Source organism: Taeniopygia guttata, chromosome 1 (assembly GCF_048771995.1).
Source record: "Taeniopygia guttata chromosome 1, bTaeGut7.mat, whole genome shotgun sequence".
In the NCBI taxonomy this organism is placed as follows: domain Eukaryota; kingdom Metazoa; phylum Chordata; class Aves; order Passeriformes; family Estrildidae; genus Taeniopygia; species Taeniopygia guttata.
Window position 1 is genome coordinate 42,019,376 of NC_133024.1, and position 25,021 is coordinate 42,044,396.

At 37.2% G+C, this 25,021-nt stretch overlaps 1 protein-coding gene across 7 annotated transcripts in view; it reads left to right on the plus strand.

Annotated features, from left to right (window-relative positions):
• GRIA4 (glutamate ionotropic receptor AMPA type subunit 4) overlaps window positions 1–25,021 on the plus strand; it is a 212,028-nt gene that overhangs the window by 63,181 nt on the left and 123,826 nt on the right. For all 7 annotated transcript variants that reach the window (XR_004367554.3, XM_012569742.5, XM_032747698.3 and 4 more), the window contains exon 3: window positions 5,405–5,644. Coding sequence is in view for 6 of the 7 variants with exons in the window: in XM_012569742.5 (XP_012425196.3) it covers window positions 5,405–5,644 (240 nt within the window). In the remaining variant the exon portion in view is untranslated. The remainder of the gene's footprint in view (window positions 1–5,404; window positions 5,645–25,021) is intronic.

Sequence of the window (25,021 nt, forward strand, 5' to 3'; positions counted from 1 at the left end):
CTTCTCCAACCACACTGGTCAAACCCACAGTCTATCAATTTTCTTTACCCACAAAGAAGAATGTAAAACAATCATATTAACATTTGTGAAAACTCCAGTAGAAATATGTAAACATCATAAGGCATAAAAAACTTTTAGAATATCTTTGCAACTTTTAAAAGAATAGGGCAACAAAAGTCCACAGTAGAGCCGGCTCCTGGCAGAAGCTGTGGCCCAATGGAGAGAGGCTTTCTGACAGGAATTGTGGCCTGTGGGGGACCCTGCAGTCTGAAGCAGTCTTTTCCTGAAAGGCTCCTTCTTGGAGAGTGCTTACAGTGTAGCAGTTCTTGAAGATCTGCAGGCCACAGCAAGGGCACATGCTGGAAAAGTTTGCAAAGGACGGTATCTGCTGGGGAGATCCAATGCTGGATTAGGTGTGCAGCCTGAGGAGGAAGGAGAGTAAGACAAAAGTTGTCATTGACCAATCACAATCCCCAACCCCCATTTGGATGTCCAAAGCATAGGAGGAAGGGAAGAGACAGCAATGAAAGACTGTCCTCATATCTGAAAACTTCCACAATGCAAACTACTCGAGTCTTTAAATTTTGACACTTCCACAGTTTGCATTTTTGTGACATATCAATGTGTCTGTCAACATATCTGTAATAGCTGACTGTGCCAGGGCTTCCCACACAAGAGTTGGAAACATAAGGGAAAGAATTTTATAGTGCCCATTCCAGAACCTGTGTCCTGGAACACTCAGGGTCAGTGAGTCATGACTGATGAAGGTTTTATCACGTTACTGTGGTGTTAGGCTGCAGGTCTTCCAGGTTTCTACATATATGGTTCCTATACCTGCTGCCTGTTTGCTGCTGAGCAAAACTAACATTGTTGGCACACCAGCTGTCCCGTACTTATTCTTTGTAAGTATATTGTTTAGAGGATTTAAGATATATGGGTATAACTTGGGAATAAGAAGTTGCTGGATTTTTTTTATTTTTGTTTTTCAAGATAAGATTTGTGTTTTAACTAAGGGACTTGTCTTTAGAGGGATACTAGGAACTTTGGAAAGTATTTCTCTTACAGACAAAGAAGACTATGTGACTTTTCCGCATGTCTCAGTAAACCCTTCAGTATATGCAGGTTTTGACATTTTGGCATTATGGTGTCATTTCTTAACTGAAGGTCCTGCACATCTCCTATTCTTTTAAAGTGGTTGTACTATCACATAGTACAATCAACTAGAATAGAACACATCTAATTCATATTACAACTACTGCAATAATACTATCTTGGTGATTTAAGATGCAATGCAATGTTTTTTTCTGGAGTCTGTTCCAAGGGAACAGGCTGGGTGGAGAAAGGATCAAGACTAGCCCTGGGGGAAAGGCTTGGAGGTGTTGAGGTGTTGTTGGATGAGAAGCTCAGCATGTTTTAGAAGTGAGTGCTCATAGCCCAGAAAGGCATTGGTGTCCTGGGTTGCATCCAAAGCAGTGTGGGCAGCAGAGCCAGGGAGGCTCTGCCCCTCTACTCTGCTGAGACCCCACCCACAGGGCTTGTCCAGCTCTGGGGTCCCCAGCACAACAAGGAGGCAGTTGGAGCCAGTCCATGGGTGGGTGGGATGCTTGTTCCCAGGGCTGGAGCGACATTCTGTGAAGACAGACTGAGAGAACTGGGTTTCAGCCTGAAGAGAAGGCTCCAGGCATAATTGCAGCCTTCCAGTACCTGAAGGTAGTCTACAAGATAGATGGAGAGAGTCTATTTACAAGGGCATCAAGTGACAGGACAAGGGGGAATGGTATTAAACTTTAAGAGGGTTGGTTTAGATTAGATATTAGGAAGAAATTATTCACTGTGACAGTGGTGAGGCACTGGAAAAGTTTGCCCAGAGAGGTTGTGGACTCCCCATCCCTGGGGAGTGGAATGGAACTCTGAGTAACCTGATCTAGTGCCAGGTATCCCTGCCCATGACAGAGAATATTGGACCTAGATGATCTGTAATGTCCCTTTCAACCCAAACCATTCTATGATGCTATTAGTCTGACTTCTGCATTCGTCACATCTTTGGTGAGCCCAATGGCACTGCAAAATCTGCAGGAGATAATAGTAAGTTGTCAGCTACTAAGATAGTAAGTTGTCAGCTACTAAGGGGTATCTGGCTTAAAGACAAATTATTATTCAATATTTTTCAAAGTATGCTCATAAAAGTGTATTTGTCACTGCTTTGTATTTATGAGGGAAAAAAATCTTGAACAAAATTTTCTTAGAATGCTAGTATGTGACTGTTTTACCAAGCATAATTTAGCTAATTTTTAATAAGCAAAGTGCCTTTAGAACTGGAAAAAGAATTGGCAAATTCAGGTAGTCATGTTTGCCGGGAGGCATTTTCTGAGAACAGTAGTGAGTTGGAATGCAAATCCTCATGGTTTTGCTGATTTTGTGGTCGCTGCTGATTACTGTAAAATTGATTCAGGAGTGTTGCAGCATCTCTGCATATGTTTAAGCTTCATCTCCATAGTGTCACAGGCACTTTTCCTCTCTGTGGGTTTTGTACTATAAGAAAAAAATCTCATAACCCTCATCTTAGCATTTTTTCTTATCAAGAAGCAAAGAAGGACACTCTTCTGTTATTTCCCAGTCTTGATCTCAAGTATAATAGCACAAGTTTTCTTGGAATGGCTATTTCAGGACTTTAATGATATTCAGATAATGTTTTATCGTATTTGGATTTAGACGGGGCAAGGGTAGTTTGAACATGAAGAATTATTATTCTGTTACTCTAAGTACTTCGGGGTCATATTATGTTTTTTAATGAAATTTCAAGTTTGAGTTTTTTCTCCATCCTGAGAATGAATTTGAGGTTTAACTCTGCTAAGTGTACCATTTCACAGCTTGGCATTGATTTCTTGTATTTTTCATCATGTGGATTCCTACTATAAGGACCATGTGTTACAAAAAGTACTCTTTACCCCTCTAAAACTGCAAAAAGTACAACAGCAAGGAGCCTTAGGAAGGATTTTGTCTAAACAAGAAACACATTAAGTAACTACCACTTTGATTTTCACTCAAGGAGAATGTTGATCTTAAAAGAGGTGTGATGACTAATGAGAATAGAGAAGTCACATCTTTCTTCCCTGGTTCTTCAAGAACTGGTTTACTGAACGGCAGATGCAATAAGTGTCTCTTACTAGAGCTGTAATGTGTATGATCAGTGAAGTTATAGAACAGATTTTGATGTAAAGAAAGCTTTAAAATATGAATATAGATTGAAAATGGCATAAAATGCAACCAGAAGTTACTAAGGTAGTATAGGATTGATCTCTATCTTCCAGTTGCCAAGAGAATGTAATAAAATAGACATGGTCTTAAGAGAAGTGATTTATGGAAATGGAGACAAACAGAGTCAAAAGACAAGCATGAAACAGTGGAGAAGATGGCAACAAATTTTGGTAGGAGGTACCTGGCTGAAGAAGCACAATTATAGGAGAAGGATCATAACTGTCTAATTTTACAGTAGACACAGAGACAAAAAGTCAGGGTACCATGATGGAATTCACTGGAGAGGCAGATAAGTACATCCAGCAGAGCAGACTAAGACTGTAAGCATACAAACAAGTAATTTTAAAGGAGTGCAGAAATATATGGGGCATGATGGAAAACAAATAACAGTGACTAATGAAAATACTCTGCTATAAGCAGCAACTCATCATTTGCAAAGAGCCCAGAAGGAGCAGAGTTTTGATCCCATGATCATCAGCCATCACTGAGGTTCATATTTGTTGTCTCAATATATATCAGAAAAAATATTTTATGGTTGAGATGGGGAAATAATGTAAAAAAAAGCAGGAAATCTTTAACAGAAATTCTCAACATGTCAGTCATCTGCATTCAAGGCAGATGAGGTGGAGCTGGGAAAGCAGAGAGCAAGGTTCCCTGGCATGATTAGTGGAATGACAAGCCAATCATTTGAGGGGTCTGTGAGAAACTGCTTTATGTGGTCCAACAAAGAAAATACTAAGAGGGTTTTTTAAGAGATGCACATCTTGGAGTTCAACCTAGGTAAAGGAAGAAAGCTTTTGAAAAAGCTTTATTCGTATAAAATCTGAATCAAAAATCATTAGGATGGAAGCCATAACAGTGGAGGAAAACATAAAATCACAAAATTGCCCTCAAGCTACTTATTCCAGTTTTGGCATCAGAACTGGGTAAATCACCCAAGTCTTAGGAGAAAAATGCACAGTTTTTATTTTCAGCAATAAATGTAATAGGAAAAAATTAAAGCTGGAGTGGTTTGAATTTGCTAAGTGTGTACATTGTTCCCTGAGTGTTTTGCACATGCAGAATGACTGTGAACTCCCAGCTAGTGGGAGGGTGCCTTAAGTTTTCCCATGTTTAGCCAACATGTAAGAATGGACTTTAAAAAGAGAGGATCTGGAACAGGATAGCATGGGAAATAGTGAGAGGAAAGCATAGAAAATATGATGATCCCCTAACTGACTGTTCCTTTCTTCATTTTCTGTGTGTCTGGGAGAGGTAACGCTATTAATGATCACACAGTTTCTAATAACTTCGTTTGTACTTCAAAGAAGTGAGATGTTTTTCGTTAGACCCTTTATGAATTGAGAGGAATGCAGTAGATCCTCAAGAAAATACCCATTTGCCTGCTTTTATGTGCAGAGATCAGTAAAGTCCTTACCCAGTGTGATGAAATCAATAGAACTCTCTCTCTATGTCTTAAATGAGTCCAAGAGCAAATCAAAACTTAGAATATATATTCAGGTCATTTGTTTACTGGTTTCCAGTTAGCACAGAGTAGAAATAAAAGGGTTGGGGCAAAAGTCAAATCACATTGACTTACTACATTTTACTTAAACTGCCCTCTTAAAGTCAAGGAGATTATTCATGAAGAAGGTTTTACTCAATGTCTCTAGGAGTGTTTTAATGTACCACAAGGGCTTCCTGTTTAAAAGGGAGCAAAGGTTGTACATCGTTACAATTCAAAATGTCCAAATTTCACTTACAAGGTCAGTAATTTTCACATTTTAGAATGTGAACACTTTTCATTTCAAGGTAATGGAAATGCTCAATGCCTGATACTATGCAGGGCTATGGGTAAAACAATGTATGTTGACTTTTTTCACTGGTATACAAAAGCACATGCTATTTATTTTACATTTTGTTTTAGAGTAAAACCACTATGGATTGTTTAGTGTTCTATGAATAGGATCAGAAAGTCACAAAATTTTATTTAGCTATTTATTTATTGGTTTCCAGAATAAAACACATGTGAAAATTGAATGTAACTGTACAGACAGAATTGAAAATCTTCAATTTAGAAATTTCAGGATGTTGGAATGTGTAAAGACATGTTTACAGATTTTGTCACTACTTAAACTCTGTTTGCTTTCTTGTTTATTTCTTTCAGTTTGCTCCCAGTATTCTAGAGGAGTTTTTGCCATTTTTGGACTATATGATAAGAGATCAGTACATACCTTGACCTCATTCTGCAGCGCCTTGCACATCTCCCTCATCACGCCGAGTTTCCCCACGGAGGGCGAGAGCCAGTTCGTGCTGCAGCTGCGGCCGTCCCTGCGGGGAGCCCTCCTGAGCTTGCTGGATCATTATGAATGGAACCGCTTTGTTTTCCTGTATGACACAGATCGAGGTAAGTTGTGACCCAGCTTTCTTATCTGCATCGTTCAAATGACTTGTGCAAGAGCTGTGAACTTTTATGTCCCATTGAGAGCTTGGGGATCCAAATTTTAGAGGGCCTTTGAGGTGAAATACCTCTTACTGAGTAGCTGTGTGGCTGGAGGAAGAACTCCTTAGTCTGCAAAAATTGGGTATTGGATTCACATAGTATGTGATCGACCAGCCAAAGCCTGTGCTTTAAGTCTAGAATACTAAAATCTTTAAACTAATGGTAGTGAAACAAAAATACAGTTCAATAAGCAGAATGTTACAGCTCTATTCTCTCTTCAATTCACTTTGTAAGTGGCAGCAGTACAAAGAAGTAGAGAGGAACAGCCTCTTTTCTGCATCTGCACTGCTGTAAGCTGAGATGAGAGAAAGCCTGTGGGACTTCCAAGCTTTGGAAGGTCAAGGCAGAGAAAGGCTCTGCCCTCAGGCTCTGCCAGAGTGGTGGAGGTCAGAGGCAATGCTTGCAAGGCACAAGGTATCCACAGGCAGAGGGAGGTAGTGCTGCCACAGCCCATCTTCTGCTCCTTTCAGCTGGAGTTACCTCTGTGATGAACTACACTTTTGCAAAATATATAGTTTATTCAGGAAAGGGTGTATTTTCTATCCACAGTCTCAATTCCACATCCCAATGCATCTCAGAACTGTTTAAGTGATAAAAAACTCTGAGTGCATCACTGTACTTCACCTCTCAGTGAGGAATTGAGAGGTAAAAGCTGTTCGCTGAGTGGTGTGTTCATTCTGCTGGCAAAGTCTTTGTGGAATAGGACTGAGCCAGCATAGCTGAGCTTCTGCAAAAGAGGCAAGACAGTTATGTTGGTAGCTTGCTTTCACAGGGGGAGTAAACAGCATAGCTGTAGTCAAATAGTTATTTTACTACAGCTGTTTCAATAGAGTTCCCCAGGTGGACAGTCTATTCTGGAATATAAGTGGCTTTATTCCAGCATAATTACTCTACAGAAGAAATAGGGAATTACACAAACCTATCTAAATCTGTTTAATTACTTGATTATGGCTATAGAAGCTATTTTTCTCCTATATACAAGCACTACATTTTAGTGAGTTTTTACCTTGATATGCTGCCTAAGTAACCGAATTTAAATCAAAATGAATAATGGGAGAAAATGAGTTTGTATTGTTTCACAATTGTTTGTTAGTTGTTTTTAACTAAATATTTTTTTAATGCTTGCTGGAACCATAGGGGAAGTTCTGGGAAGCATTATGTATTGGGTAACTGGAAAGAGAAAAATATAACAGAATTTTAAAGAATTTCTACTCAAGATAAGGGTAACAAGAAAACAAGCACATAATTACAGATGTGGTGTTACAAGTTCAACAGATTGTTAAGTAAAGAAGTGCACAACCTGTAGTTACCTTTCTCATCTAAATTCACACACTTAATTAGATTGAGAGATCATTTTTAAGCAGGTGATATCACAACAAGGACAGTTTCAGAACAGAGTCTATAACAGCATGTTTAATAATTAATTCTTATGGCATGGAACTCTGCCACTCTGAACTCATCAGCATGTCTTTGATAAAGATGTGACATTTCCCAGCTTGGATTCAGGGAATGCTACATTGGGCTGATTCTCAAATTCTGAATAGGTCTTGTGATGCAGTTTCATGCAGGAGAAAATAAGATTCAATGTATCTTTTGGTATTAAAGAGTACTGTAACGACACATAACTGTTGAGTGAATTTTCACCACCTCTGCACAAGACAAAATTTCAGTGCGGACCTCAGATATGCAATTAAAAAAAGGTAAACATCACCTTACTAAAACTGTAAAAAGAAAAAAAAATCATTAATGTTCAGTCATAGTACCTCTGTCAGTGAGACCAGAAATTAACCTTGTCCAAGTTTTTGCCAGAGATCCTTCTTTTACATGCCCTGTTTCTTGAGTAACCCCATCAAAGCAATTGAAGGAAGGGCAACCCCCTCAGCATTTTGTTTCTGGGTTTGCAAGTTGATCTTTGTGGCTTAAGTGGGAAGCTGTGAATAGGAGCTTATGGGGGAAGGTAAGCAATAAGCCTAAATTCCAGCCTGACACAGTAGCTGTCTGTGAAGAAGGCAGTATTTAGCCGCTGTCAGTATTGTAAAAGGCAGAAGTACCTCAGAAAAAACAGAATGACAAAATACACTTCAGCAGTGGTGGACAAATGAATGTTTTCAGACCTGCTTTCGAGCCTTTCTGTCCTGCTTGCTTCTTGGTTCTGTTGCATGTGACTCAGTTGCTGCTCAGTTTTGGGTGTTGAACAATTAAATCCTATTCTCAAGGTAGGTTTCTCTGTTGTATCATTCCATTCATCTCTTTGACAGCCCATAAGCTCCCAGTCTTTAATGCTGGAGCCACCTATGTTAACGTTTCAGTTTAGGCCAGGAATGTACTTTTGTTGCATCTCTGTAAGTCAATCCCATATACCACACTTGGGGTTAGACCCTGTAGCAGTCTTGGACCACCCAAACGATGATGAGGTGGTGGCTTCAGGTATTATCTTAAATTTCCCTTTCTGATGTTCTCCAAACTCACAGTCTGGAAAATCAATGTCCTGTGACAGAATAAAGATACTAGGAAGAATGGCAAAAATACAAAATTAATTTGAGCTAGCAGGGGACATTATGGAGAAGGAGAGCAGGTTTTGCAAGAGGCATTAAACCTAAGAGAAAGATGAAGGAAAATTCAGCTCATTATTTAAGAGGGGAAAGTGAGCAAGTCAAGAATGACAAAGAAGGCTAAAGCCTGAAGGGTCCTTTTGTTTCAATACATTCCACTTTCTCTTATCCTCCTTCCAGGTTTAAAAAGGTTCAATTATGACCTGATGCCTAATACAATTAATATTAACAGCAAAGTGCCAGGAACACAGACAAGACGGAAAAAGGAGGCTGAAGAACATTTATTCGAGTTATGCAAAGCATAGTAGGAAAGGGCTGAAACAAAAACTGTGCCTCCTTGAGATACCCAGAGGAAAGGGAAGTCCAGCAGGGCAAAAGTACTCAGGTAATATTTTATGTCATCACTAAAGGGAATTAAGTGAAAAAACCCAAATGAGTGGAGCAGAAGAACATTCAGGTTATATATGTTGTTTTCTTGTGACTGAGAGGTATTTGATTTAAAAAGAGGCATATAATCAAGTGTAGCTGTGTATCTGTAAATCCACTGGATTTTTGACCTTGCACAAATATGCCTGTAGTGTAATTTCACTAGTTGGTGACAACATTTTCTGGCACTAGAAAGAAAAATTTGGTCCCTGAAACCACAGAAGAAGGCTGGAGGACTTTGTGTGATGTACAAGAAGCTGTTTAAGAATAAAAACATATAATAATTTAATTTTCCTGCATTTCTGGATAGTGTTTTAATAGCAACTTCTTTAAAGCTGAAATCGTTCTTGATAATCTAAACCTGGCAGAAGGTTTAAACAAGTACTGGTGGCCTGTTAGAATTAATCCTAGAGTACACAGAGTAGCAATCTCTAGGCTTTTGTCTCTAAGAACTTGTGGAGGATAAGTGAGTCTCAGAAGAGAACAGAAGATGTCTGGAGAAGGCAAATAATGGTATAGGAAATTTAAAGCTTTCCCTCTTATTTTGAGGGAGATTATAGATTTTATTTACAATCTTTTTTTTTTTTTTTAATTTACAATCAGATGCAAAGTTTATCAGTCTAATCTAATTTCCAGCTTTTGCAGAATAGTTGTGGTGAGCTATAAGTACAGAAAGCCATACTGAGTCCAATAAAGTAGAGGTTATTTTGAAATTTCGAAAAAGAATGTTGCATGTGAGATGTGAAAGCTGAATATCGCTGTCACTGAGCTGGCCATGCTGCTGTGTCTGTCGTATGTTGAGATTTCCACTGCAAAAGAAAACATCAAAAATTTTCAAACTAATTTTCCTTGCCCTTTTGAAGCACTAGATACTGTTTTCAGCTATAACAAAGACCTTCTGTATAAATGTAGCACAAGGATCCATTGCTGGAATGGCTGGAATGGCACTGTGATCACTGACCACCACATACAGATACAAGTTTCAAGGGTCCACTGAAGAGAAATATTAAAAAAAAAAAAAAAAAAAAAAAAAAAAAAAAAAGACATGACTGATGAGAAAAAGCTTTACAAATTGAGAGTCTATTTTTTTTTTTTTTTAATTGTAAGACTGTTAAGATGAAAAGATAATTGTTTGTACCTGATAAGATGTAAGCAAAATAGAATTATGTGGGCAGATTTAAAGTGTTACTAGGAAAAAATGTTTCAATCAGTTTGGAATAAGCCCACGAGGTTCTTACCACTAGGGTCAGATTATTACCACTTCAGAAGTTTTGAAGAGGTTAGTAAATATCTGCAGTGGTGACGAGCTTTGCAATATCCTCCCCAGATTATCTCATATGTCCCCTCAGGTATTTATGTAGATGTTATGATTTCTCTAGGAAACTGGGAATGGCTTTTTTACAGTACTTGGGACACTGAAAAGACAACTTTCTTAATTTTCTACTGTGGAGCAACTTTCAATAATATATTATTTTTATTCAATTATATATGTAGCCCGCCTTTGTAAAACATTTAGTGTGTTCTATTATTCAAAAATCAGATCAAAAATATTCTAAGTGATCTAGATAAAAACACTGTAAAATCAGGTTGAAGGACTATCATTAGAATATGGTACTCAATAAGTTACATTGGCTGGGCATTTAGGTGCTGAAAGAATTGGCCCTACATCAAGCTTTACTCGATATTTTTACTACACTTCTGAACAAATTTTTCAATGTCTCAGTAGTGAAAGTAGTGGTAATATAATAGCAAGTTGTAAAGTTGTTTCAATACCTCAATTGAAAGAGCTAAACTTACTAAAGTCAGTAGTGATATAAACATATAACATACATTTTTATGTGCATAAAAATACTGAGTCAAGGGTCTTATTTGTGAAATAAGTGAAAAGGACCAAGTGTTGCTGATAAAAAACAAATTGCAGGTGACCTTACAATACAATACAGAAAAAAAATAGTTTTGACACCAAGTGCTCTGTATTTATTAATTGTTTTCTGCATAGCAGTGTTAAGCCCAAACCTACATCACTCTTGCCTTAAACTTCTAGAATAATATCACAGGTAAGCCTGAAAATAAAGTTATGTCTTGGATTGTAAAGAATATTATTTTGGTAATATGACTTTGTTTAATTTCAGTCATCCACTTGGTCTTGGGCCCTTTTTTCATTACTATCACCAGGAAGAATTTGGTAGGATTCCCACAATATGAATTTTTCATCCTACTGATCTTTGGCAAAATATTGGACAATAAAAAAGAAACATAAGTTCATGACTGGGTCCACTAAAAATGTGAGCTTCTTACTTGCATCAGGCAGTTTTGTGCCAAATTTTTGTGAAATAAAGATCAGTGTTGTCATAACATTGAAGAAATATTGATAAAAGAAATAGCATCCAATACTTGCTCGCATAGTCCTTTGACTGCTCTAACATGATGGTCTGCAGGTTTGAACTTTTCCATATTCCTCACTAGATCTGAGAAAAAGCTGTTTGTCTTCAGCAAATACTCTTACATGGCCAGTGAATCATGTCTCACACACATTGGGATTCAGCCACCACTGTGTTTGTTTTGTACCAAATTTATATTGTCATTGAATGCAGGCCAGTCTGAAACATTACACAGAACATAGAAAAAAATGTTTTGTCAAATATCAGTGAATTTAGAGAACTGCACTAAGTTTGTCATATGATCTACTGTTGTCTGTACTCAGTAACAGTAAATTCCACGTTTTTAATGAAACAGGGCAATGTGCTTTATCCATCAGTAATTAACTTGCAGCAAATTTTGTTTTGCCAGTGTTAGCTCATTAATAATTATACCGGCAAAATGCCAGCTCATCCTCATCTTCTCAGCAGGTGGTAGCAGCTTGAAAATATAGGTAATAAATGCACACGTGAAACTAAAACGCAGCTGGTTCCTAAAATCAGCATTAGTAATGATACTGTGATTTTCCATCATTCCCTTGTCTTACCACTAAAGAAAAGCAATACTGGTAAATCAACAGGGTCGTCATTTAATTTACTACATGTGAAAAGTCTTCCAAGAGCTTTCAGAATGCTTCATTTAACAAAAGTGCTTCTCTCGTTGACTGAAATGATTGAACATTAGATCAAGGTTGAAATTAACAGAAAATGCAGGTATTGGAAACAAAAGCTGATCATCAAGTGTACAGATGAGTCCCCTGACTTTGGTATTGCCTGTAAGATGTGGCTCAAGCTATGCTGCATGAGAACTTTTCTGTGTGTTTGGTCATCTGGCTAAACACTCAGAAAATGGAACACAGTCTAATATGCAAATGTAATAGAAATATATAAATCCTAAAACATGAAATAAACAGCTGCTTATTACATTCCTAGTCTGAAGAATTTGCCTTTCTTTATTCTGACTTAGTGGGTGCCATGGAGAAGACAAGAGACTCATGATAATTTTAAATTTTGCTTTTTAAGTTGCCATGCCAGTGAATCATCTCTGCCCTTTCTAATGATTTGTTTGTGACAGTGTTGTAGAATCCTTAGAGCGAAGTTCTTTTTTCAGTAGCATTTATCTCAGTTTTGCACATGTGTAATACAAGATTATGCCTGTAACTTCTATATGCTTTTATATTCCAACATCCAAATGTAAATAACATTGCAACTTCCAATGGCTTGTTCTAACGATATCAGAGAATTAGAGAATAGTTAATTTGTTGTTACCTGCATATGTAATACATTCCTTTAAATGAAAACATGTCATTTTTATCTGGTTTTTACACACATTCTGTATTTACTTGAGAGCAGGGACAGTATGGTCTGTAATTCTGAATGTCTGCTTCCATTTGCTTAAGAGCTTTTTACGCACAAGGCTGCAGTTAAAAAAAAATTACTTCATACCATTTTTTTCTGAAAAAGAGCTCGTGTCTCGGCATTTTTGTTTTAGGTTTTATGAAGAGTAGAATTAAGTTCAGCCGCTCTTACGGGTTTCGAATAGCAACTCTGAGCACATTTCTGATTTTATTATAATTCGATCCTAAACAAGAGGAGATGTTTTACATATGTAATTACTGGACTTGTGTTCATCTTAGGGTAGACCTTACCCTTCTTTACATAAAACTGTATCAGTGTATCACATTTGACAAACCCTGCAAAAAGCTACCTTCAGTGAAGGCAGCCTTACATCAGCATAGCCAAGAGCATCTTTTCTGAGTCTGAGGCTGTGCTATGTCACCACTGCACACTGGCCAGCAGAAACACTGCAGACAGTTGATAGATCCAGCACCCAGCAGTGTGGCCCGCCAAAGAGGGCCTTGAAAAGACTCAGACAAGGAAGCCAGCCACACATCCAAATGCTTATGCTTTAGAAATTCCTTTCAGTATGGACATCCGAGTCCTGCAGCTGCTGAACGTGGCCTTTTATATGGCCACAGGTGTTGGCTTCAGTGCTGGAGCACGAAGTGGTAGCAAACAAAGGGCAGTATAGTCAATGTTGCCAGAGACCAGACGTGGTGCCAGTTTAATACTGAATGTAAAACAAATACTTGTGCCAAGTTGTTTCTAAATGCATTTTTAGTTAGAAAAATTAGCTTGTCTTTTGAGAGTATTATCTATGTGTAGATGAATGTTTCAAGTTTTAATAGAGTATAAAGCAGACTTTTAAAAATAAAAATAAATAAGACATAGACTTACAAATATCAAGATATACTATTCCATTTTTAAGCACCTATTGTTTAAAAAAGAATCTAAATGTATAAGACTAATTTAATTCTTCATGATCCCTCCTTGGCATATTTGTAAGACATTTATCCCCTGTGTAGTGTGAGTTACTTCTCCAGAGCTGGAGCAGGAGGTAAAGGTAATTCCACTTTAGTGTAAATCTCTGTTTGTACATAAGGGTATTTCTGGAGTTGCACATTCTTAATTCAGCTGATTGAACTGTCATTCTATCGTCCATGCAGACTGTGATTTTAGGGCAACATTTTCTGCTTCTGTAAAGAAGTGTATTCCATGTGTTTAGGCGTTCATTATTCTGAGATGCATTTTCCCTGCAAATGGAATATATTTTAGGTGGTTCCCTCATAAATTACAGCTGAATCCTATTTGCATACATATTTATACAAATAATTTGTGTTTGGTCAATTCCAGAAGGGGTGGTGGAAGTGTAGACATCCTTTTAAAATGATTGACTGCTTATCACAGTTCTACAGATGCTATTTCTGCCTCTGTACTGGGAATTTCCTGCACTAATATTTACAGATAACAGCATTAGCAGCTGCTTCTGTTACCAAAATTGCATTGCATGTTTGAGGTATTTAGCATTTTGCAATTGGAAAGAGAGTTACCAAAGGGTCCTTTAATCCTGGGGTCTCAAAATCCCTTTTTTGTACAACTACGTTGGTGGGTTTTAATATTAATGTGCACCTGGATGCTGCAGGACGTTTTCCTTTGGACAAGGGGCATACATTTTGTTCCAGTGTGACTTCGTCTGCAAGTGGCAAGCAGAACATTTAATGTGGTTTTGAAGATCTGGGCATTATAAATGCTGAAGTGTCACCTAAGAGAAGGGTTGTGAATACAAAACTGGTTGCTAGTAGGTCCCTCGAACAAATACACATTTTGTGTTAACCTCTCACTGGGAAAAGAATACAGAAACTCTCCTGGGAGTAAGGACCTCTATCCTAGATCATCCCTCTCCTAAGGGCGAGTCCAGTCAGCATGGGACAGTGAGCTTGGGAAGGTCCTAAATACATGCTTTTATTTCATAAAAGGTATCAGAGCCAAATTTCCTCTGTAGTGAGTTCAGAATAAGAAAACGAAATAAAACTGTCAAGTGTACATAAAGTAATAAGGAAGTATTAAACACAGAAAAATAATAAGCAACATTTTTTAAGTATGCTCTTCAAAGATGTTTCTCATACCAGAGAAATGTGTTTGCAGATGTCTCTTTTAAAATTATTTTATATGTATAGATAAATCAAGTGGAAAGAAAGCATTTTACTATGTTAGTAAACTTAATAAAACTAAGGCATTGTGATATCTGTCTTCAATGATATCCTTCCCGTAAAAAACAAAGTACTCTCCTTTATGTAATGGGATAAGGAGGGTTTCAGATAGGTCTAAATTATTCAAAACTCTTTTAAGAATATTTAACTAATGGTAGTAAAAATAAGGCAGCTTTGCAAAATTTACATTATAGGCAGTTTATATTTAGAGTACAAAACAGGACATGAACCTGACCCTATCCTTTATTTTTGTGTGAAATTTACTTTTGAGGATGTAGATGAATTTTTCTTATATATACATATACATACATATACATATACATATACATATACATATACACATATATATCTATATATGTATGCCGAATATTAATTATATGTCCTAGCTTTGTCTGGATGCAGAACAGCTGAAGTCATTTAAATATCAAAAATCTTCATATCTTACAAATTCAAATCATGCTACTGAAAAATATTCTAGAAATAATTTTAGATTGTATTTTCTTTTTAATTTGTATTTTCATTCTCATTAAGCATTAGATTAAAACCAAACTTTTTTTACAACCTTCAACTAGTATGTCTCAAAGTCTCTATTAGTTTGTTTTAAAACTATTCAGAATAAGAAACTCAGCTAAAATAGCCTTTGCCCATTAAAAGCTTTTCAATATTTGTTTTTCAGGGAAAGAGTCAGGGAAAACATGTCCAAGCTAATACTATAATATAATTGTTTTACTGAGAAAATAATCTCCTTATTCTGAAGTGTTTAATAAATGTGTTTTAAAAGACCAATATATAAAGCATTGTATATATCTTTTCATTTGTGCCTTTTACTAAATTGATTTCACATCCAATTCCTCCTCAAATAAGCAAAGCATTCTGCCAGGTATTTCCTAATGTAGCTACATGTTCTTGAGAATGAAAATCTCTGTTCTGAAGCCAAGGGTGACGTTCACAGTGTGCCTTTCTGCACAGGACTTCTATTATTCTGTGAAACATCCCCTAAACCCCCCACTTGATGCATCCTTCTCTTTCGTGATCTCTTCATTACTCCTTGTGGGAAGAGGAACTTCCTTTCTCCTCTGTATCAGAATATCTCCTTGTGGGTTCTGAATCTGTGAACTGTGGGTAGAACTGCAGCAACTTCATCTTCTGTCCCTTCAGAAACTCTGTTTGGTAAGGCCTCCCAAAAGTCAGCTGTTTTGTTGCTCACATTTCCACTGCTTCAGGGAGGTTTAATTATTTTCCATTGCATTATCTTGTGAATCACCTCAGGATCTACCTCTGCATTCCTGCTTTCACATATTTGCCCAGATTTATTGGCTTGTTTCTGCTTTTCTTTTACTCCTTGATAGCTTATATGGGAGTTTTTTCCCACACCTTATAATCCTTTTGTCACATTTTCCAGTTCTTTCAGTACATTCCAGTGAGTTTGATCCATTTTCATTTCTCACATGTTATTTTCAGAGTCTGGGAGCATCCCACTGTAATTTATTTCTATCTACGCTATTTACAATTATCACAGATCACGGTTTTTAGCTTGAAAAATCAAACATAATAAGACTTAAAATTAGTCTGTGGCTATCATAGTGAAAAAACTTGCAGTTTTGTCTCAGGGTGAACAAGCAGTTATCAGTATATTTTAATGCATCAACATTCCAGTTGAATGAAACAAAAGACATAAACCAAAAAGAGAAAACAAAACCTGAAACCAGATAGCAATTATTTTTTTATTTTAGTCTAAGTCATTTTAGAATGAGAAAGAATTCTAGGTCTTTTTACTTACTTTATTTCTGCTAAAAATGTTCATGGTTTTCATGTGCATGAATCACCAAACAGCAAAAGGAGAGGCTCACCACGTGCTCTACCTTGTCATCTCAACTGCACTTCCAAGCTTTCAGACGAGTGATTATAGGAAATGCATAGAGGTGCAGTAATTAATCTGTACCAAAAGATGAATTCACAAGTAGCCTAAACACAAAATTACATAATTTCTCCTCCTGCAAGTCAGGCACGTTGCAGTGGCCACTGCACAGCTGCTGGCCTGGGCGACATCCAGGCAGACACAGTCACAATTGTCTCTTTTCATCTGGGTCATTTTGAATTCCTTCAACAGGAAATGGAGCACAAGCAGAAAAGTTTTAAAAACATCCCAGACATGAATCAACAAAAACCCCAAACATCTGCTCATCAAAGCTCATCAGAAAACAGTGTATTTTATTTACACTACTCTTCTGGGTGTACTGAGAATGCCTAATGAGGCTAGAGATCACTGGAAAATATTGCCAGTATGAAGTGTCCATGTCACTTTTAGAATAACTTGCCTAATCTACCCAAAATATGTGAAATACAGAGTATTTATCTGCCATTTTATTATTTATTTTAGCATAAAGTGCTGCAGTTTCATTCAAAAACACTGTCCACTTCAAATTCAAGCTGGCTAAAAGAGGGTACAACATCTTAAACAGTATTTTAATTTGTTTTGAACATAAAATAGTTCTAGTAAATGCAGAAATGGGCATAATAGATAATGCAGTTAGTGTAAATGCATTCATCAGAGATGTGAGGACATTTTCACATACAAGGAAATGCAGGGTCAGATCCTCAGAGCAGTTCAGCATAACCTACTGACTGCATCCTGTACTGAGAAGGAATTGGGCCACTGGGTTTAAACTTCTAATGTTATATAGATTTTCTCTTCCACAGGACCCATCCTATACTTCGTGCTCATGCAGGATTTATGAATCCATGTGTCCTTACAAGAGGTCTCGTTACTGGGGCAGGTCTAATTTCAGCTTTGTCCATAGTAAGAGCTCAAATACGCTTTTCTTCAGCAGCTGGTGTTTTTGTAGAGCTGCATTTAAGCTATGAGGAAGTGCTTAACTAAAAAGTGGATACTGACCTGAGATCCTTCAGTTATTTCAGCAAGGAGTTCACCTCAGCTACAGTGAGAAAACAATGTCTTTTGACTTTATCCTTGCAGACATCCTCACACCTCTGTGCATATCAGAAGGGAAAGAACATTTTCCTTTGTTTAATTTGGAGTAAAATTTGTTAGGCAGTGAAGGGATTGGTTTAATTTGTAGTTGTACACTGATCCTTGCCTTATTCAGGCAATAACTCTTTCAACAGTTATCATCTTGGCATTAAAACAGCACATAATATTTCTTCTGAGGCTTTTCTGTTTGTGTTCATAGGGAAGCATCTTCCTTGGCTTTTAAGGTAAGCCAATAGAACACCATGGTCACTCTCTTATGAACAAAACTTGGAGATTTTGTTTTTCTTAGTAAATTCCAGAAGCAGCAATACTTTGATAGTGTTGGTTTGGAGAAGGAGGACATCAGCTATGAATGACTGGAGCAGCTGTAAGTCGCACAAGGGGAAATTATTCTTTTCAAGTGTGGAAAGGAATCTTATTCTGCATGTCTGCTGTGTAGCTACAAAATATTGCTGTCGATGCCAAAAAGGATAAACACCTGCTGAAAGAACTGTGAAGAAAATTATCTCTCTTTCTTACAGATACACTTATGAAACGTGTACTACACACTGGACCATCTCCAGGTTTTTTCTCTTTCTCTCAGCATTTTTCTAGCCATTGAATCAGTTTTTCACCCTCTCTGCTTGACCTGTGGAAAGGACTTCTGCTATGGAGAGAAGCCAAATATCAACACATGACATGCTTCAGTTTTGTGGTACAAACCTTGTAGGATAGAACGTTTGTTTGTTCTTTGTTTGACCTGCTTTTGAGTTTTGTCACATGATTTTGTCATTGAGATGTGGGGCCAGTATTCTTTTCTGCTTTTTTACCCTTTTTGCCAGGCTGGAAAGAGCTTCTTGCTGACTTCTCACTACCTGTGCAGCTGTTAAAATGCTCTGCCAGAAATGCTAATGCTCTTCTGCCAGTTTTTAAACATTCTGCCAAGTAGAGAGAATTAATAACAAGATCTGAATCATCTCTAAAGTAACCCCTGTGTCCTATTCCTCCAGTATGATGTCATTTTCAGCTCCTGTCCGGGATAATAAGAAGGATCTCTTATAATCCCAGAGCTGAGAAGTGTGTCAGGGCAGGCCACACCATTATTTCAGCCTACCCTTTTGCCTTTGCAGCTCTAAATGTTTAAAAACCTTCAGGCCAGATTTTACAGTCCATGTCATGCTGCTCAGCTGGTGCAAAGTGGATGGACTCCAGCCAAAGCTGGCGAGTGGCCCCAGCCTTCCCCTCGTGCCTGTGAAGACAGCTGGGACAGGGCAGTGCGGTCCATGTCCCCGTGGCTCCTCCGTGGTGCCACATGCAAGGAGACCAGGCCAGACCACCCCACCCTGGGAGGAGTACAGCCCATCGTGCCATGGCTCACATTGGCCCCTCTGAGGGCATCCATGTTTTACAGCAGAGCTTTTGGGTTTTAGACTAAAAACAAGAAGAGTTGAAATGATTGAAGTGTTCGCGTGGACATTAAACTAATGGTTCACTACTAAACATGAACCATAGCTGATAATATCATAGCAATATACATGCCTACTGTATCTCCAGCAGCCACTTTCTACTGCAATGTGGACTTAACTAGTTTCTCCTTCTTTCATCTTGTTTCATCCTTTTTGCTCTATTTGGAAGAAAAAGCAAAGATCTGTCAAAAGTTAATAGTGGAAGATGCTTTGCTGAGCCACACCTTCAAGAAATGCTAAAAAGCACACTTTTTAGATTTAGAAGTGCTGAATCTTTTGTATCAAGAGGAAAACTTGGTCTGTAATCTCCAGAGACCTCTACAAACTGCATGAATGTGTGCAGAGCAGGTGCAAAGAAGTGGATCATGCTCAGTGAACTGTGGTGGCTGTTTCTGCTCCCAGCACCTTTCATTCCTGTTGCAGCTATCAATGGCTTGCTCTGGCTGGGTGTTGAATTTTCCTTCCCCAGTGATCTGGAGAACAAACATAAGCCTGTATACTGTGAGCTTCTTCCCTCTCTTCTCTCTTCTACCACACATCAGCCATGAAATTTATTTCATAATTGCGTGGTATCCTTTACTTGTCACCAGTGCTCTGCAGTGCTTTGGACATTTCATTGGGTATGAAGATTTTGAGGCAACAGTTCTGCATCATTGCTTTTATTTCTGCAACCTATATCTGCTGTTTGGAAAGAAGGACAACTCTGATTGCTTGCAACAGCATGCCTAAATACCAGTGTGGCAGTTCTGAGACTGCAGTGTGGTAAAAGGCAAACCTCTTTGTAGAAATGCAAACAGGCTCCTAATACTTTGACATTCATCTGTCAGGGGCTGGCCTTGTCCTGCCCTAAGTGTGTGAGTTGCATATAAATACCACATCACATCCCCTTTGGCCACTGCTTTTATTAGCAAGGTGTTATACCACATTGGCTGTGATAATAACAGAGTACCTTAATTGATATGTCTGAAAGAGCCGTCTGGCACAAGACACTAAATTCTTTCTGGTTCTCTGCTCCATTTGTAGTAAAGAAGCAGTTTCTGAAGGCCTAAAAAGTTATCTGGCTTGTAAAGGAAAATCCACTCTCTGGCAGAGACTGAAGTTATAAAATTTGATCTACTTAACTAAAAATCCTATTAGGTGGATTTACACATGGCTCTCTGACATCAGGCTGTCCAATATGAAGAATAGGACCTGAGGCCTTTTAATGGGACCTGAAGCCTTAAAACTGTTTAATGCTGTCAGGAATTTTTTTCAGGTTACTTTTCATGTTTCCTTCCAATTCTGGTGCTAAAAACAATGCAAACTAGTGTCTGATCCATATAGACCTTGCAGTCTATATAATTGTGTCAAATTACCAATTCTGTTACATTAGAATTTGATAAACAACATTGCTGCAATTAAAAAAAAAAAATTGTGGCCACAACTAGCTACATGGTATGGCAAGATACATCTACTTTGAGGCTGTTTTGAGCTCTTAAATAGTCAATTCTCATTTAAGCTAGCTGTGTTTAAATCCATTTTTCTTGACTTCATAGCACTTCACCTCACCCCATTCTGCAAAACAACGTGACTTAATTTCAGAGCTAACATTATTTAGTGTTTTCTTCCTTGAGTGTCTTGCTTGGAGAGCCAGGCAGTTTTGTGAAGCTCTCAGCACTCCTTTCTGTCCAAAAAGAAAACATGAAAAAAGAAATTTCTGTCCTCCATTGTGTAGAAGAGTTTATGACCTCAAACACTGCACTGGCTCAGAAATCAGGTGACAAAACATTTACCTTTACATCCCTTTGTTTTTATTAGTTTTGTAGTTTTTTTCTTTTTTTAGTATCAAGCAATTTCTTTGGAAGTTTTTTTGGTTTTTTTGCTTAGTTATACTTTAGTTAACAAGATCCTATCAAAAAAAAAAAAAAAAAAAAAAAAGAAACCCCAAAGTCAACACACTGCTAAAGATCTTATGAAATCCACAATCACTGACAGTTTAGTTAATTGGGACTATTGCCTACTACCTTATTCTCTTAAATTTCTTCTTATCTTCTAGATAATAATGTTGCTGTAAGTGAGAGAGAGGTTTTCCAGCATCTTGGTACCATCTTTTCCATAGCTGTCAGAATTTTCATAACCTGGGCAGGAGAAGAAAATGCATATACCAACCTGGAATAACTAGAGAATTTGTTTTCTGCATTTCCAGGAACTCAGGGTATTCAGACTCACCCTTGGCAAAACTTGGTGAGATGTTTTTTTTTTTCCCTTAAAGTGTTTGTGATGGTGTTTCTGGGCCCTGAGCAAACACCTTTTCCTCCAGCATCCTACAATCTAAGTGCAAAGAGAGGACATTACGGTATTGGGCACTCTTACTGGTTGTGAGCAATACTAGTACAGGTGTTCTGTAAGGCAGAGTAGCTTACTTTCTAGATAAATAGTACTACTTTTAGGTGAAATATTATTTCGCCTAAATTTACTAGGAATATAAGTTTGCATTTATTTACCTTAAATTATCATGAAAACGCAAGGCCTTTTATATTGATTCCTCACTCTTCAGATCATCAGACTTTACAGAACATTTGGCAAGTGAATATTGACCTTTACTTTGATGATGGTCAATGTTATATCTTAAAACATTTAAATACTAGTCTCATCTAAATAGAGGTGTGTAGCTTCTTACTACCTCTCCTTTTTCCACATGGATTATTGTATTATAAATGACAGCCTATGAATTTAGCTTGGCCTGACTTTGAATCATACATATGCTTGAATTTTCAAATAGAGTGTTTGAAATTAAAATAATGTATTAAAGAATTCTGGTAAGACATAGTGGATTTATAAAAATAGAAAACTGCAAGTACAAACATATTAATATTTATGGTGAATTTCCTTATCCCTGTTTATATTTTGTGTAGCATATTTCCGTCATAGTCTTAGGTTTGGTCTGCCACTGGTTTGTGTGACAAGAAATTTAGAGCAACTCACATCAATCAAAATAAATCACAGTGTGCAAACGGTTAATATCAGCTCTACAAATGTGAAAGCTTTTCAATGCATGACTAATATATGTGCATATTCTGTCTTTCTGAATTGAAAGGACCATTTGGGGCTGAAAATGAAACCCTAGATGAACTGGTGTTCAATTAATGAAACAAGGGATACAAAGCCTTTAATATATTTTGTGATTCGTAGATACATTTCATAAAGTGCACATGGCAGTGGCTATTTCTGCAGCCTGATTCAGCCTTCACTGCCAGTGGTGAAAATCAGCAGTAACTCCAGCAAAGGCAGTGGAGATAAGTGGGATCCCAGTTGAGACCTGGGATAAGATGAGAACAAAATGAGGAATTTATTGTCACAGCTGTGAAGAAAATATACTGCAGTGATGGATTATTTCTTTATGGATTATGACACAGCTTGAAGGAAGGAAAAATAGTAGTGGCCTATGAGCAATTGATTTTTTTTTTCCCAATGCTGAACAAAAGTAGAGTCATTGTTAGCCACTACTCTTATGCAGAGAAACAACTGAAAAAGTACAAAGAAGTTGTACTAGATGTGAAGATCTTTTGCAAAGATATTTTCACTTTTATGACTGGAACAGAGTATTTTGCCTTTTTATAAAGGAAAATGTACGTCTCTGAAAATGGTGACGAAGTCTGCCTGGTAGCAGACAACTTGGGGAAATGTATAGCAGAGACTACCTGAAATATTCTTTATTTGCAGATTAGGATATTTTAATGTATGTAATTTTGAACTATTGCAATCTTCTATGACTGTTCAATTCTTTAGTTAATAAATGATGGTTGACTTTTGGTTAAAGAGATCAATGAAAACTTTAGCTTCCAGAGTTTTTTTCAAGCTGCTTTGACCCCTCTCAACTTGCCATGCATACAGGTTAGTATAATGCCTATATTTGATTAATAGTGAACACTGCAAGTCACTACCTGTTGCTAGTAAAACTTAATAAACCATTTCATTTCTCTTTTTCTTGCTGTCCCTTTTCAAATTAGATCTAACACTTGGCTTTGATCTTTAGCAAAAAAGTGCCACTGTATTCTTCTTCTAATGAATCAAAGTGCAAACTGACACCTAAGTCCAACTGCTTAAAATGCAGAGGGCAGAAGATTCACTCAGTGAGAGAATTTTAATAGGCCACAAGACTTCAATAAATGTAGTGAATGGAAAGCAAAATAAGAATATCAAACTCTTATTTTTGCTTGGTAAGATTACAAAAGAGCTACTAAGATGTGGGATTTAAGCATAAAAAACTTACATGGAAAATTACTTGGAACAGTATTTTAACGTAACTGAAGAAAATCTTTAAGAACAGAGTTCTAGGCTCAGAAAATGCCTAGTGGGATGAATTCAGATGCTGGGAAATGTAAAATTTAGTTGTAAAATGTAGTTGTAACTACTGGACTATCACTAAAGAGAAAGGAAGCTAACAATTGAATCCCAAGCACAGATAGCTGTAGATTTTATTCATTGCCTTTGAAATTAATCAGAGGAAATGCAGAAGCTATCTAATAAAGAAAATAAAGCTATTGTTACAAAACACCAGTTCTCTTTCTCCATTTGAGTGCACGTGAACAAAGATATGGTAGATTTATAAATCTATAGATATACTAGATTGAAACAGCCATGGAAAGGTGGCCAGTTCAAAACTCTTGAATTTTGTATACAGTTTTGAAGTATGCCACAAAAATGACACTTACAGGATATTGCTGAAGGTATAAATGTAGCCTGCCTCAATTATCAGTTGGAGACTGTGATGTGTAACACTATCTTGAGTTACATACTCTTCAGTAGAGCCAAAGAAGAGCTATTACAAGGAAGACAACTCATGGCAGATTTTAAGTCAGATACTGACTTAAAATCAGTAAGTAAGGGAGTGTGACAAAACTGATAGAGGGTATAAAACATAGCAACTGCCTTTTGGCCTTCTTGTGAAGCAGCTGGTGTTGCATAGTAGAAAAGGCAGGATTCTGGATGGATTTGGCTTTAGTGTCAAATATTATAAGATGCAAAGTAAAAAATATGGTAGTGTCTCTCAAATATGGTGATATAAAACCTCTCTATAAAAATTCTCTGGCCCAAAGTTTTCTTGGATAGTTTGCCCAATTGCATTCAGTGTGGTAGAACTGTAGTAATTTATTCTCGGTGACAGTAGGTCTTAAGAGTTTTAAGATAAGCTACATAAGAGAAGAGACTTCAGCAAAAAAAAAACACTGAGAAGTAATCAATCCTCTAACTCCTGACTGAAAAACTACCACAAAGCTAACAAATTGTTTTTAAAACTAATGACAACATAAAATGAAAATCTAGTTTTTGTGGGGAAGTAACATTTCATTCTGATTTTCATGCCGAATCACGTAGTTTCCTCACAGGAAGCAGCTCCTGTGTTTTCTGTTGCTAACTGTAAAACTCACCATCAGGTGATGCCATTGAGGTAGTACAGCTTTTGTGGAAAATCAGAACATTCAAATGCTAAAAACTAAATACCAAGCTACTTTTTGAACAGCTAATATTATTGGGTTTGGGAGCAATAAGATTATAAATGTAGATGATGAAATAATAGAAAAAAGATGTGTGTGTTTCTGTATCATTTAGTATTACGTTGCCTAAGCAGTGTGAAAGATATTAATATATCTGGTGCCATGCCAGTCAAAGTTACTGGAAACTCTTTAACCATAGAGTGAAAGACTTATTCAAATATATAGAAAAAGAAAAAAAAAAAAGAAAAAGAAAAGAGAACCCATATCCTGGAAAATTCTGGCGCTTCTTCCATAATCAGTCTTTAGGCCAGCCATCAATCCACAAAATAGTGGAATCTTTTTTTCTGAACTAGAGAAGTGAAAGTTCTGTGAATACTGTAGCAAATAATTAAAGTTCTAATGAAAATAAAACTCAAAACAGGCA